Raw genomic sequence first — 14,817 nt, forward strand, 5'->3', positions numbered from 1 at the left:
CATTCTACAACATTTTTTTTTTTGTCGTCCAATGGAATATATGAGTTGGTCTTCTGCATGTGTTGTAAGCCGGGTTAATGATGACGCTGACGATGACAGTCTCCATGAGTTGAAATTGCAATGATTTATTGAGCAAATCAAATAGACAGTCTAAACTCCGCACTGTCCTCAGCTACATGTCGAATACAGAGTGAATAACAGATACAGGCCTATTAAGTATTCAACATAGCAGAGCTCATAGAGAATACATTTGTATGTCCATTCTCTCTCAAGTGAAAGTGAAGAATCAAGAATCAATCAAATCTGCGTCATTATATTCACATGAAAAATAAAAGTTGCGTTGTGCCCATGCCAACCACACGCACACTGCGCCATTGGCATGGACACAACGCGCTTCAACGCATTGACGCAACAATAACATACCGCATATTTCCATTTACCACAAACTTCCCCGCGATTATATAACACAACCATGGGTTATATAATCCCAATTACATCATATCATTTTTTATAACATTATACATAATACAAATATACATAACAAAAAATTCCCCGCTCTTCATGTCAAATCATTACACTTTACAGCAATTTCATATAAGAGCGGATTAACAGCACATAATGCTATACAAAAATATACTTCAGGAAAGCGTGTGTTCCCCGCTTTTCCTGTCAAATATACAAACGTCGAAATACTACAAAATTGAACTTTACACATGAAATCTGCCAAGAGCTGAAACTCTTGAATCTTCCAAATTTACAGTAAATCATACAAACTCATATTTGATACATGGCATAAATGTTCCGCGCCAAGAGAATAACACATCAATATGTTACAATTTTCTTCAGTTCCGTTTCGATGTAAAGCACAGTCGTCCCACATTGTCAGTTATGTACAGATTCTTCGAGACAACGATGCATAAAAGAACAGAAAAATCATGTCAACCGTGCCGTAACACAACATTTACTGCGTCGCATACGACCATACATTAATGCCTGTAGTAAGTACATACAACAACACAACAACTTCCCCGCGATTATATCATACGACCCGTATGATAATAATCGATTTTCTAAAAGTAATGCATTTCTCAATGAATCAATATAACACATATCACGAAATTCACAGTTGAAACAAAGAGAAGTCACAGAATGTTAGAATTCACTACTAACAAAAATAAAGCTTCTCCGCTTTGACATACGGTAACTTCCCCGCTTTATGTGTCATCTTCGTCACAGTCAGCGATTTGCTCATTTACAAAACTTCACACAAATTAAGGGATCATTCAAAGCATGAATTCTCGACCAACTATATCTCATTATCAAACGTTCCTGAATCACTGAACAACCACTAAATATTGTCAGAATGCCATGTTGTTCAGCTTCCAACAAAACAATGAAAACAATAGTTTAGTTCCTTCATTTTTCCACGTAGTAGTGATTTCAAATACTTTCGTATCACTATTCCAATATCTCATTAAAAACTTCTTATCAATCACATATCAATTAAAACAACCATATAATATTGATAATCATTTCTCGCATTGATATTGCATCTCTAAATGCGCATAGTTCCTAATTCCATTGCTACTTGAGATGGTACACAAGTTTCAGCTGCAGTCATGAACGTATACACTGTAAGCGAATCAACTCACAACAAATTCCATGAACGGACAGCGGATTTCTAACCTGCAGCGACTAACCCTAAATCCGGTCTCCAATTTGACTCCCAGGGCCCCCATACCGTTCCCTGAACATGACATCCATGCTTCCACATGTTACAGTTGGGTATGCATGCCTCCCTTGTTGTTACATTATTGACAACAATGTCACCATGAGAAATATTCTCCCCTTTTGGAATTGACCGCTCCTTTGGCGCTACGTTAGTTCTTTGTGGCTGCACGTTTGCATGCTTTTGGACATCCTGACCTTCAAGTGATAATTCGGGAACCCTCTTGGTACCCTCTCCTACAGGTTGTGCAATTAGAAGCACCCCAGCATCTAAATCCTTTGCATCAACCTGTTCATCACATGACTCATGTCCATGTCCCCCAGCATCAATTTCTGCACCACCCTCATCTACATCAACGCAACCCAGAATCTGCGATCCCCCATCCAAAAGAGTAGATATGGCATCCTCCTTCTCCTGTCCAGCTGTATCTGACATGTCTGAGGAAAGATCTAGCTGCTGAGCAACCGGGTCAGTGAACACTCCTTGTGTTCCAGTATCAGCACTCCCAGTTTTCAGCCCATCTCCCTCAAGCATACAGTCTTCACGGAGAACTAACAATGCTTCTCTCCTAAGCACTTCAAATCGGTCTCCCCTATTTCTCATGTGCAAACGCCTTAACAAAATTCGTTCTCTCTCAACCCGTGTTCCACTGACAAACTGATTTGACAGAGCTTCATCCCTAAGCTGCCTCAGAGCCGCAGCTTCCTTCTCATCGTCTGCAGCATCTACCAATTTGGCATAAAGACGCATGAGATCCCTACTGAAGTCTGCCAAGTCTTCATTATCATGTTGAACACGATTATAGAGCAAACATCGTAAATAGTGAGAATTCTCTCGACTAAAACACAGACGGAGAGCTTTTACAATCTCTGTGAAACTCCTCCGCTTCTCGTCAGACAGACAATAAAGAATCTCCTCTCTTGCTGGCCCCGTGAGGTTGCTCACCAAAACCCAAGCCTTCTCCTCATCATTGAAATGGAAAGGTTCAATAATAAAATTGAATCCTTCCATCCAGTTAGAAAAAGGCGTTTCAGTGCCATCTTCATAATACCCACTAAACTTTTCAATCCGAGCATGGCCTAGAGCGAGATTTACACACAACCCTATTGCCTGTCGATATGATGACGAAGAGCAATTATCACTTTGCACATCCTTATAAACAAACTGTTCACACATGACTAAAGACGCAGTTAAACTGACCAATTATAAGACACGTCATTTTCAAACATGAAACGTAATGCCCAAATGGCATCATAGGTCAAAATCTGCATTAAGTCCAATCGGTTAAACGAAAGTTCAGCATCATCCATTATTTCAGTTACCAAATACTTGCTCAGTGCGTGAGATGCCATATCGCAGCTCTGTAACCGTCGATTTCGCATCCCGATTGATGTTCAGCCGCCCCCGACGCACGCCAGCGCACTCCGACGTCCACAGCAAAACTCCCGACGCACCATCAGCTCCAGTCTCCAGCCCGCCATCGACGAGCCTGATCATCTTGAAGCTGCTCTACCAGGGCTGATCAACGTACACCATCAAGATCAACATCAAGATTACCCAGCACTCCTGTCCGCTACCAAAGTGTAGTTAAAACAGCAGGTCTCCTCGGAGCGAAACGTGGACCATTATTCCGTCATACTCGAGGGTGTTATTCGTCGATCAGGGTTCTTCAACTAGATGAAGTGGATCACTCCGTCAGGCTGTCATCATCCCACTCCTGACACCATTTGTTGTAAGCCGGGTTAATGATGACGCTGACGATGACAGTCTCCATGAGTTGAAATTGCAATGATTTATTGAGCAAATCAAATAGACAGTCTAAACTCCGCACTGTCCTCAGCTACATGTCGAATACAGAGTGAATAACAGATACAGGCCTATTAAGTATTCAACATAGCAGAGCTCATAGAGAATACATTTGTATGTCCATTCTCTCTCAAGTGAAAGTGAAGAATCAAGAATCAATCAAATCTGCGTCATTATATTCACATGAAAAATAAAAGTTGCGTTGTGCCCATGCCAACCACACGCACACTGCGCCATTGGCATGGACACAACGCGCTTCAACGCATTGACGCAACAATAACATACCGCATATTTCCATTTACCACAAACGCTATCTCCTGTAGCATCTCTATTTTTTTTTTTTTTTTATGGTGATCTTTCCTATGTTTAGTGTTGCCATTTTTTTCCCAATCTTGCATGTCTATGCAGGGAATGAGATATTGCCAATTAAATTTATGGGTATTCATGTTTGCAACAAAATCCATCTTGCCTGCACATTTTATGAGAATGTTTGAGCCATATTCAAGAATTTCTAAACTGTATCAAATACAAGAATCCAGCAGGGATATACAGTATATACACCTACCTGCAAAAATAGATGTTTCTTACTTCATTTATTTGCATTTTCCTTCCCTCCACCTTGCAAAGAGAGAGGAACATTACACCAGAGAGATTTATATTTTTATAGCAATATAATTGATATAAAAGCTAGAGTTTATATCTATTGAATAGTTCAAAAATGGGGGGGGGGGGGAATCCATATCTTTCCCTTCAAAATTATAAGCTATGGATTGAACACTACACATCTGTACAAAGGAGTCTGTTGTTGGGTTGCCCAGGAAAAACCACAATTAAATTTCTGAGTTTCATGCATCTAATTCAGTCTTTTTTTTCCCTCTTGCATGTGTTCCCTGTTGTTGTTATTATCCCCCCCCCCCCCATTATCCATTAGCTCTCATTTTTTGTTGTTATAGGAGTATGTGTGTGTGGGTGTGTGTGTGTGTGTGTGTGGTATACTACATGTGTCCCATATGACCTATTTATGCTACTACTGGTGCATTCACGCCAGCTAACATGCACATCACACTAGTATGCCTGTGTATGCCCTTATACACACACACACACACACACACAACATACACACAGAGTATGCAGTACCCGGGGGCACTCTGTGTATACGCATTTATGACAGGCATTCACAGTGAGATAAACACAGGCACACACATACACACAGATACACTGCTAGCGAGTGGGATACTAGTATCTAGCCAGAGAGGGAGAGAGAAAAAAAGATAGATAGCGCACAAATGCATGCTATTTCTGTCTTTGCCTGCATGGATATAACAGACTCAATTTCCCTACGTTATGCATCGTGAATCAGAATAGGAACAGGTCTGGTTGCTGATTGCATTGTATGCTAGACTCAACCAAGTGCACCACAGACTTCAGCTCAGGACATGTACAGGGCAGAAATGTGGTAACCAGGATTTTTACATGACCCATCGCCGCAAATATTGAGATAGATCGAGAGGGAGCTACGGAGTGAAAAAGACAAGCTCTAGTGACTGTGAACCAGTGCAGCGGAGGGGCACTACACCAGCGTCCCAAGCCATAGTCATGAGTAGGCTCAATTCAAGGTACTAGTAACTGGGAAACGAACGAGTGCTGTGTGGATTTTCCCCTTGTTTTCTTCCTTTGCTTTTGTTTTCTCTCTCCTCAACGTCCGTAATTGACAGCTCGACCAGGGTACACCAGATTGCTTCTGTACCATCACCAGTAGGAGCATTAATTCTCCTGCTTATTTTAGATTGGTCATTAGATCGTCAAGGGGAGGGCGCACACGTCACATGTGGGATGAATTGTAAACGTGCATGCTGATATATTATAACGGGCAGGTCACTTTTGGCCCATTGATTTGTGTTGATCTCTATGACATGCAATTGTAAATTCACAATTGGTTCCTATAGGCCCTATAGTTATAAAAGATGTGGTCAAATCATGCATGATGATTTGTATGACAGTGATACCTGTAATGCCGTAGTTTCATTAGATTTGGAAAGCTTTTTTTGGTTGGTCAGCATGCTGGAGATTGTGATAAAAGTTGGACCCAGACACAACTCAACAAGCTTGTATTTTGTGCTAACAATATACTCTCTTAGCATGAATATTTTTATGTACCAGTATTCATTTATTTGTTTATTATTTTTTTTTTTTTTTTTGGGGGGGGGTGCTAGGCTGGGTAAGACGAATTTCATGTGTTTGAGTTCTATGGAATCAAAAGATAAGATAGTAAAAAGACAAGCAAAAGCTTTTGCGTGCTTATAATTTTGGGCTACAGTGTATTTTCATGATGCGCAAAATATTAATATATGCAAATATTTCCACACAGCGAAATTTCCACTTTTGCAGTGCTGACCAAAACTCCAAAGCTTGAGGCCTACATTGCATTGATTCTTATAATTATCAACTAGGCTACCATCATGCACAAGCTTTGTATGATGCAATCAATCTCCATACAGATCTCCACCTCAGCCTTATTCTGATCCCACAACTTATGGTAGCTTTACATTTGGACTATATCTTCCATCTGTTTAACCCATTGAGGACGCGCACGGACTGATTTTGTTTCAACATGCATTTTCCAGACACCTGCCTGAGTATATTTGAGACTCATCTTCAATGGGTTAATGTTGATGTAGTGTTCTTTCCCCCCCCCCCCTTTTTTTTTTGCCAAGACGATAATATGAGTGATTGTGTCAGCGCGATGTGATGAAAGGGAAAATGATAGCGAGGAGCAGGTTTCACTCACTATAAAGAAGTCTGAACTACTTTCAAACCAAACCGCAGACAATAAGCATGGCCGCCAATATGTACGCTGCATACCAGTAGATTTCTGATTCACACACACTGACACATGTGCAATCATTACATGTTATGTTGTGCCAACCAGTTGATTACCTAAGTTCAGAGAGGCCGACAAGAGTGTTAGAAACCCTGGTTGTTTCTGTGGAAGTCCACTGAGTTTTCAGACTGTGATGGTAGTAAAATGGGTCAATTTCACAGTGAACTTTTGTGTACATAGTTTTGATTAGTGTCATAGGAAAGTAAAAATGTGATCGTGATATCGAAAAGGACCTTGGGTGTATAGGAGCCTACCTATTTTTCAATTTTTTTTTCTTCAAATAGATGAGTTATGATTGGACCGTGATATACATACAGTTTGTCTTTTTGGTGACTGTGTGACTGTTTGCAATGATGAGTTAAACTAGTGCTTCAACGCTGCCATGAAAACCGTTACAAAAGTTTATACAAAAGTCTGAGCAGGAGTTTACATTTGAATACGGCACTTAACAATTACCAAAACAGATCTGTTGTCCAAATTCATGAAATTTAGATCTGTAGTGTTGTGCAAAATTGACAAATTCTCCTTTCAGTGCAGTGACAAATTAGGCATTAACACCCTCTTGGCATACTTTTACTTTTCTTCTTATTAGTATAAAGTCATGATGATATCCTTATAGGAACCTTTTGCCTGTGTGTCCATATCCTCAACATCAAATGAATGCAGAGCAGTGTACGAGTGGATGATTAAGATTAATGAGGCACTTGTTGGCATTAGATACATTTTGATGCACAAGTAGTTTCGAATCTTGTGGATGGTCTCTGTAGATTTGAATGTCACTTATGTCAAATTCATAGAGCTATATGTGCATTAAATGCTGTAATTTTCATTCAACGTGGTAGGCTTTTAACAGTCAAGTGTGCAGTTTGTCAGAAAGTTGAATATAAACTTACTAAAGATGGAGTCAGTTATCATGTTTGTAGCAGAAGATACAATGACAGACCTGTACAATGTAGATCTCATTTCACTTTCATTTTCCTTATCCATGGCATCCATTGCTGTGCTATGTCATTATCTCCCAATATAAAAGTTTTGCTGAATTGAGTAGTCTGTTAGAATGCCAAATCATTTTGTTGCATTTTGATAAAACTACAATATGAGGTCTTTGCTGGTGAGCTTGTTACCAGTGCAGCCTTTTGAATAGTAATGTACTCATTGTGACATCATTTCAAAGAGTGTATGATTGTCAAACAACCATTTTGACATTTAACCTGCCTAAATTGTTAGCAAGGTGGCCTCTCTGTTCACAGGACACGTCCACAATACAATATGGCCATCAGTCTTTATTTGTTCTATAACCAAAGAGAAGTTTAAATTTCAAGCGAGACAGGCAAAATATTGCCGTGACCGGCCTACCTCTATTTGTTTGTAAAAACTTGTAAATTGAGTTTGCAGACTATAGACACCATACTCCCCTCTTGTGTCAGGGAGCGTGATTTACAGATCTCCTTCAGAATGTTTGAATTGGGTTGTTAGTAACTGTCAAGGATAACTTCTTTTGTTGGACAGTGGCTGCTAAAAGGGATGTATGCGCTCTACAAGTTTGTGGCACATTGGATATACACGTGTGTGGAGGACGGCAAAGATAGGGCTTTCCCGTAATATCCTTATAGCCTATTGTTGGTAGCCAGGTGGAGCGCACGTAACAATAGTGACCATTGATCAATGGGTTTCTATGGATGTATTCTTAGCCAGCCACTGGCAGTGTAAACGTTTCCATAGTCGACTGGATAAAAGGGAAAGGGGGTGGGGTATACAAAGAATTGTGCCCTAATCGTACGCCCTGATGCCAAATTGCCAAAAGCAGACTCTTTAAATTTTGTGGAGGTTTGCCCTGCTCAGGAGCGCATATTTATTTCCTGTCAAAAAAAAAAAGGGAAAAAAAGTTCATGTATAAAACAAATTTGCTGTATAGTAATATATGTTTCACATAACTTCCAACGTCAGTAATTAAGGTTGATGGCTGCTTGTGTATTGTTGATGGTGAAGCCAGTCATCATGTACAGTTGTACACATGAATACCATAACAAACTTTTGAGCTTGAACACTTTTCCTCAACAGATTGCTGTAGGAAGTCTGTGTGAATAGTAAACTAATCTACTGTAATAATCCTTTACAGGGGCACTCTCTCGCTGCATATGAATCAATTACCAATATTAGTGTGTGTTGTTCTACAATGTGCATGCAATTTGTAGTGATTCAATATCGTGTGCAGGCAGAATGCTTATGTGATCTGCAAACTAATGACAGCTGTGCTTTATCAGTCACAGGAGCTTTGATTGATTGCATATATTTTAAATGTTAGCTCCTATGGACTGAAATATATGATATTCGTTTGGTACATGTTAAAGGACTTGGCTTCATATAAGGCACCGCCTTCCTGTCAAGTTCCTAATGCTTCATGATTTCTTATGTTGACGTTTATATTTTGTATCCGTTGCAGTCATATCAGTTATTTTATACAAATTTGACGACATGAATTTAAATGTAATGTATTTGTACTTATATGTAGTGTATTTTCTCTGTTTGTTTGTATGGTTTTTATGGAGTATTGAATAAATAAATCCAATCCAATCCAATCCAAATACAAACATTTGTATTCAGTGAGTGAGCTTATCACACCTTGAATAAGTACGTGCCTTTATACAGGTTTGTATGTGTCATTTATAATGAAATATTTCTTCATTTGAAGTGAATATAATCACTTTGAAGGTGCAAAGTTAGCTGCCTGAAAGAATGAGCAGAGCATGACCTCCCTGTATATATCACAGGTTACTTGTAAACACAAGTGTATAATTCATGTGTACTGTGTATATGGGCATGAAATCATGTTGGCCATGCTGGAAAGGCAGCCTTAAATTTCCAAGCTGGGTACAATGCCATGTTCCACCAGAGGGAATCAAATCTAATTTTGGTCTTCATACACAGGTGGGCATTGTATGTAGTTTTCAAAGTACCCATACTATGGTCATTGCTTACTGTTTTTGTAAACACTGGAATGGAATGTTGTATTTTGATGACCAATACTTCTGTTATCTCATTGCAAGTAAAAAGTATGTATTCTCTGTTATCATGAATATCAAATGTTTTACGAGCCAACAAAAAATCTGTAATGTGCAAAGTGACAAGCTCCCTACAAAAACAGTATTATAATCAGCAATGTTCTTGATATTGTAGTTGCTATAAACCAGGAAGAAGAAGGAGAAGAAGAATGAAGAGGAGGAGGAGAAGAAGATGATGATGAAGAAGAAGGAGAAGAAGGAGAAGGAGGAGGAGGAGGAGGAGAAGAAGAAGAAGAAGAAGGAGATGACATTAGAGAGCAGACTTAACAGATGTGGACGTATTGCGAAAAAAAGTTCTGATTTTTCTATGCATGAGACACATTATTGCAACATTACATGATATGTTGCATAATTAGTGTACAACATCTGAAAAACGTGCAAAGTACATGTACCTGACTTTGCTTTTGTTCTCTGAAGCGTGAGCTGCGTGGGTAGCCAGTAATGGCTTGCAGGGCCTTGGCATCCTCCTAAAGACTTTTATTTTTTTTCCCCCCACCAGAGCCAGTTGATCACCATCGTTTGGAACGGTGTCAACTGATGCGAAAGGATTTTCAAATGAATGCCATTTTGTTGGGGGAAAAAAATCAGAAAGAAATCAATGCATTATCAAGCAAGCTAGTGAGGCAAGCCTTGTGTTTGTCAGCTACAGCTAGACTTCAGAGCATCTTGTAGGAGTGGAATGATATCATGCATCAAATGCTGCAGTCTCGAGGCTGAATATAAGCGTAAATTTCACGTTGAGCAAAAATGGAGCCTAGTCAAATATGAGCTGGTGTACGACTACGCTACATTTGCAGAGGAATTTGTGTGTAAGCGGCATAGTCGGTTGCATATCTTTCAATGTTGGCAAACCATTCATTTGGTGCTGTTTGAGGGGGAGTAATGGACTGCAATTCTGGCTGGGTGATTTTTGAGTTTTCCTTCCTCTTGTTTGCATGGAGGTTTTCATGACTAGTCATGTCTGATGTAGCTGTCTTGTATTTCTAGACTCCTAAACTCTTTATGCACCACGTTTGCACATCCGAGTAGTTTGCATATTTTGCTTTAACGCACAACCCCGCCCAAACAGATTCGATAAATCGCCTTAAAATGCCACAATACCATGAAAGCTTCGAAAACAAAATTACAAACGAAACAAAGTATTTCTTGCTTCAAACAATTACATGTCTTTTGGATATTTCAGCCAGTGAAATGTACCAAGAGCCGCAATCGTAATCTTCCTCCATTGTCCAGCAATTGTCCAGCCATTGTACTACTTTCATCCATCTGTCCATATCCATCAAGTCCATTTTTTAATCATCGTTTATTCGTTAACTTGTTAGCTCAACTATGCATCAGTCACAAAGCCATCAAAGGAGACACAAGTTATAATCCTAGTTAGTATAAAGAGGATTGCTGGCAGAGTAGATTAAAATGAAAATTTTGTATGGGTAAAGGTCAAAGGTCAGTGTCATACGATTCTGAAAGGCCACTACAGTGATTTATAAAAATAGCCTCATGAGCATTTGAGGCCAACTTCATCATCATAACGAAGTCGTACTGCAGAGTTAATTAATTATATTAGGGGGCACTGCATTGCGAAGGTCAATTCAGTTTTGTTTACCATCACAAGGTTTTAATATGGCATTTCTTCAAAGGCAAAGCAATCAGTACTTCAGTGCTAAATTGTCATCCTTTTTTTCTTCTCTCTCTCTTCTGTGGAGTTGTACATTATTATAGGCATTTCATGCAAGTTACAGTGTACGTGTAGGTAGCCGAAGAATTTAATCATGTTTCTTCTCTCCCCCCCCCCCCCCCCCTCCCAATCTCTTTGTGTGTGGTGTATATGATGCACATGAAATGAATTCATAATGACCGTGCACCAGGGCATCATACAAATTTACAAAAAGTGTATGTTACTGTACAAGACGTCCTGCAGTCTAAGCTACAGGCCATCAGAGTCCACACGTAATCAATGCATTTTGCTTCAGGCATGAATTTTCAAGGAGATTTGGAATTGGAAATGAAGATGCAGGGTGGAATTTCAAAATCTTGTCCACAAGATCGAGAAGGGAGAATGTAATTTGATAGGACCGAAAGGGGACACATCGCCCCTGTATAATGAACCTCAACTTTGCCATTAATGCTCAATGTGCCTGAACATATTCACGCACATCAGAGTATGCAGCATTTTTCAGAAGGATACAGATAAAATGGCGATGATGTCTCTTAGATGACATCCAGTTGATATAATTAGTTTTCTGCCCTATAGATGGGGTATTGACCTCAAGTTTTACTCTTTGTTTTTATAGTTTTATTACATGTATAATTCTGTCTTCATTTTTTTTGTGATGTCACAGCAGTAAGCCCATAGGTCCTACATTTACAGGTATGTACATGTTGGTACCTGTGTGTTTCTAATCCAACACTAACCAAATATTGCAGGAAAGGAATGTTTTGTAAATTTACAAATGTATGGTATATTGACCATGCATTGTTTCCACTATCATTTCGTGGCACTTGATGCAAGACTAGTACACTATTTAGACCATTCTTTCAACCATGTTACAAGAGTCTATGACCTTTCAAGCGAATCGTCATATATGTTTGACTATTTTTAGATAGCGCGTTAGCATCTGGCGTTTCATATTCGGAGAGACTTACAGGCCTGAGTTTGATTGAATATGTTGTGCCATGTGATTGGTATTCATCATTCTGTACACTGCAGACGCTGCCACTTCTTGGCCCCACCGTAGGCCTGGCTACGGAATACTTCTATGAAGAAGATGACTAAAATGTTACCCTGAAAGTCTCATCATTTATTTCCAGCGCATTCCCAATGTTTAAAGATACATTGCAGCAAGCCAGCAAAACTAGGATGAAGGAAGAAGTGCAATAGCCAACTGCAAGAGTAATAATGAAATTTGAATGATGGAAATTAGGAGACCACCGTGATGATAAGTTTGTCGATGCCAAGCTATAATTTGTCAGGGGGTTGATTAACATGAGGAACAAGGGTAGCACAACAATTTTGCAGTCTCAGGCTTACAAAAGAGTATTTTTGGCTATGACAGTCATCTTTCAGTTTCATACAATTATGTGTATTAAGGAGCATATTTAGTCATGTGTTCTTTCTAGGGCCAAATCCTGACAAAAATTTAAATACATAATTGAGGCTTTAAGTTTGGGTGTAGGATAATGGAGCCTGGGTAAAAAGTGACCCCTCTTGCCCAACTTTAGGTGAGAAGACAAGTTGCGATGGAGATCTCAGACTCGCATCCCATCTTTAAGAGTTTTGTGTGACTCCCACATTGATTCCAACAGAAGCTTTTCATCCCACAAAGCTGCAGGCAGTACGTTTGACTGCTACACCTAGATCTGACACAGATATTTCACGCTGATAAAAGACTTTTACTCCATCTTTGTAAGCCAAAGGTTGGGATGCACAAGCTTTTAGCGTCTCTCACGACCGGCTGTCATCCACTGTCCATCACATGCGCAAACCTTTTAACAACAATTCTGTCAATGGTCCTCCCCCCCCCCCCCCAAAAAAAAAGAGCGGTGGTCGAGTTCAACTAAACTTGGAGGAAGTTGCCCCCGAGGGAAAGGGGATCTCACAGGGATGAAATGGGTACAGGTTGTTACTGTAGGTAGTGGGCCCAAGGGGACGGGCCCAAGTGGGTGGTGCCCAAGGGGGTGTGTCCCCAATGACAAAAAGGAGCCATTTGTCAAAACGATTCCTTCCACAAATCAATCACTAATGAGCCAAGTTTGTGTTTTACGTAGTTGAAAGTACCATTCTATGCAGGTCATGCAAAAAGTTTCTAGTTCTTGCAAGAATGTAGCATGAAAACACTTAATTGACCTATTTTCACAAAGCAGTTTGGAAGCACCGATAATAGAGCTAGGAGCCCTAAGTGTGAGAAAGTGATAGATTCTGCCAGTTACAAAGTGTAGATCTATCAAACCATGAAATGGGTCTTGCAGCAGCATAGATTTATAATGTCTAGAAATTAACAGTGAAACTTACATTACAATTTACCCCCGGCCACCCAAATTTACAGTAGGGCAAGTGAAAATTTAGGGAGAGTACTTGCCTGCAAACTGTGTTACATGTAAACCCTTGACTGACTGTTTGATCTAGTAGGTGGAGGGGAAAAAATGCTTTCACCATACTCTTGAGATGATCATAAATGTGGCAAACAACACTAAGCATCTTGTTTTCGTTTTTATTCAAATATTTAATACAGTGATGCTGGGGGGGGGGGGGGGGGTGGGCTGATCCTCGCGAGGTGACTATCCGCGGCATCGTTTGCCAGACATAAAAGCACTCCCTAGCCGATCATTCTCCTTCCTCCATGTAGCGCCTTGCATTCGACATGCATGTATTCCTGAACCACCGGCACACAAAATCCCATCATGTCAATGCACTTGCGGCTCCATCTCATCGACACTTTCTGCTTTTGCGGCAGAACAAAAAAAAAAAAAAAAAATCATGGCTATCAATGTAAGGGGTGTTGTTGCTGGGAGCCGGCATTGGTCTTTAGAGCATTAAATTGATGAGAGAATGCATGGAAAGGGAAAGACTACAGTAAATAGATGATGGGTGGAGTGAAAATGCTGAGAGGGAAAGACGAGAGAGGGAAACGAGCGCTAGAGCAGCAGACATTACACGAGACATCAAAAGCAGCTAGTCCTGTATGGGAAGAAGACAAACATACAAACAAACAGAAAGGATCAATGAAGCATCAAATACAACATACATGTAGCTCATCAGGGAAGAGCCACCAGATAATGTCATACTATTTGCAGCATCCGCACTGTTTTCCACTTATTAAAAACCAAGCATTCTGTCTGTCAGAGACTGCATAAAATCCTTGATGTTAGCATGATGCATGCTTGATAAATAAGCAGATGATTCATCTTTTTGTGCATTTCCTTATCGTACGTGTCTGTCCTCATTGTGTAAATAATCAAACTGGTAAGCTCCCGATTTGATGCAGACTTTTAATAACTCCCATTTCTATTTGCTGCACATGGATGGGCTATATCTGTAGCTGGCAGATCAGTGTGTGTGTGCAGAGAGTGGGCTAGTGGCCTTTGATATTGAGAGGGCCTATATGTGGCCTGTATAGTGAGGCCTATTGTTTTTGAAGTAAGCCCGCCTTGGGTTAATATTCCCAAATGCAAGTGCGACGCATCAATTTAGCGGCATTGGCATTTCCAATTAGGCAAGCCGGAGACCTACTAATTGACGCTCTCTCGGTATCGTTCCGTTGCGTTCTCTCCAACTGTCGACACTACCCGGTGAACTGTGTGATCTTGCACTGCCCCTGAAAAGCGCTGGTTTAGTGATGGGA

The 14,817-nt window shown here is 40.1% G+C and overlaps 1 protein-coding gene across 4 annotated transcripts in view; it reads left to right on the top strand.

Moving 5' to 3' along the window:
- The window catches only part of LOC139727535 (beta-arrestin-1-like), a 200,712-nt gene that overhangs the window by 129,826 nt on the left and 56,069 nt on the right, over nt 1–14,817 (top strand). Inside the window, exon 1 of one of the 4 annotated variants that reach the window (XM_071638511.1) lies at nt 4,843–5,151. The exons of the other annotated variants lie outside the window; for them this stretch is intronic. Coding sequence (XP_071494612.1) covers nt 5,132–5,151 — 20 coding nt within the window. The 5' untranslated portion in view covers nt 4,843–5,131. Of the gene's footprint in view, nt 1–4,842; nt 5,152–14,817 lie in introns of those variants that run through there. 4 annotated transcript variants of the gene reach the window in all.

Source organism: Diadema antillarum, unplaced genomic scaffold, assembly GCF_040938485.1.
Source record: "Diadema antillarum isolate AM-2024a unplaced genomic scaffold, OU_Dant_1.0 seq00000135_RagTag, whole genome shotgun sequence".
Classification (NCBI taxonomy): Eukaryota; Metazoa; Echinodermata; class Echinoidea; order Diadematoida; family Diadematidae; genus Diadema; species Diadema antillarum.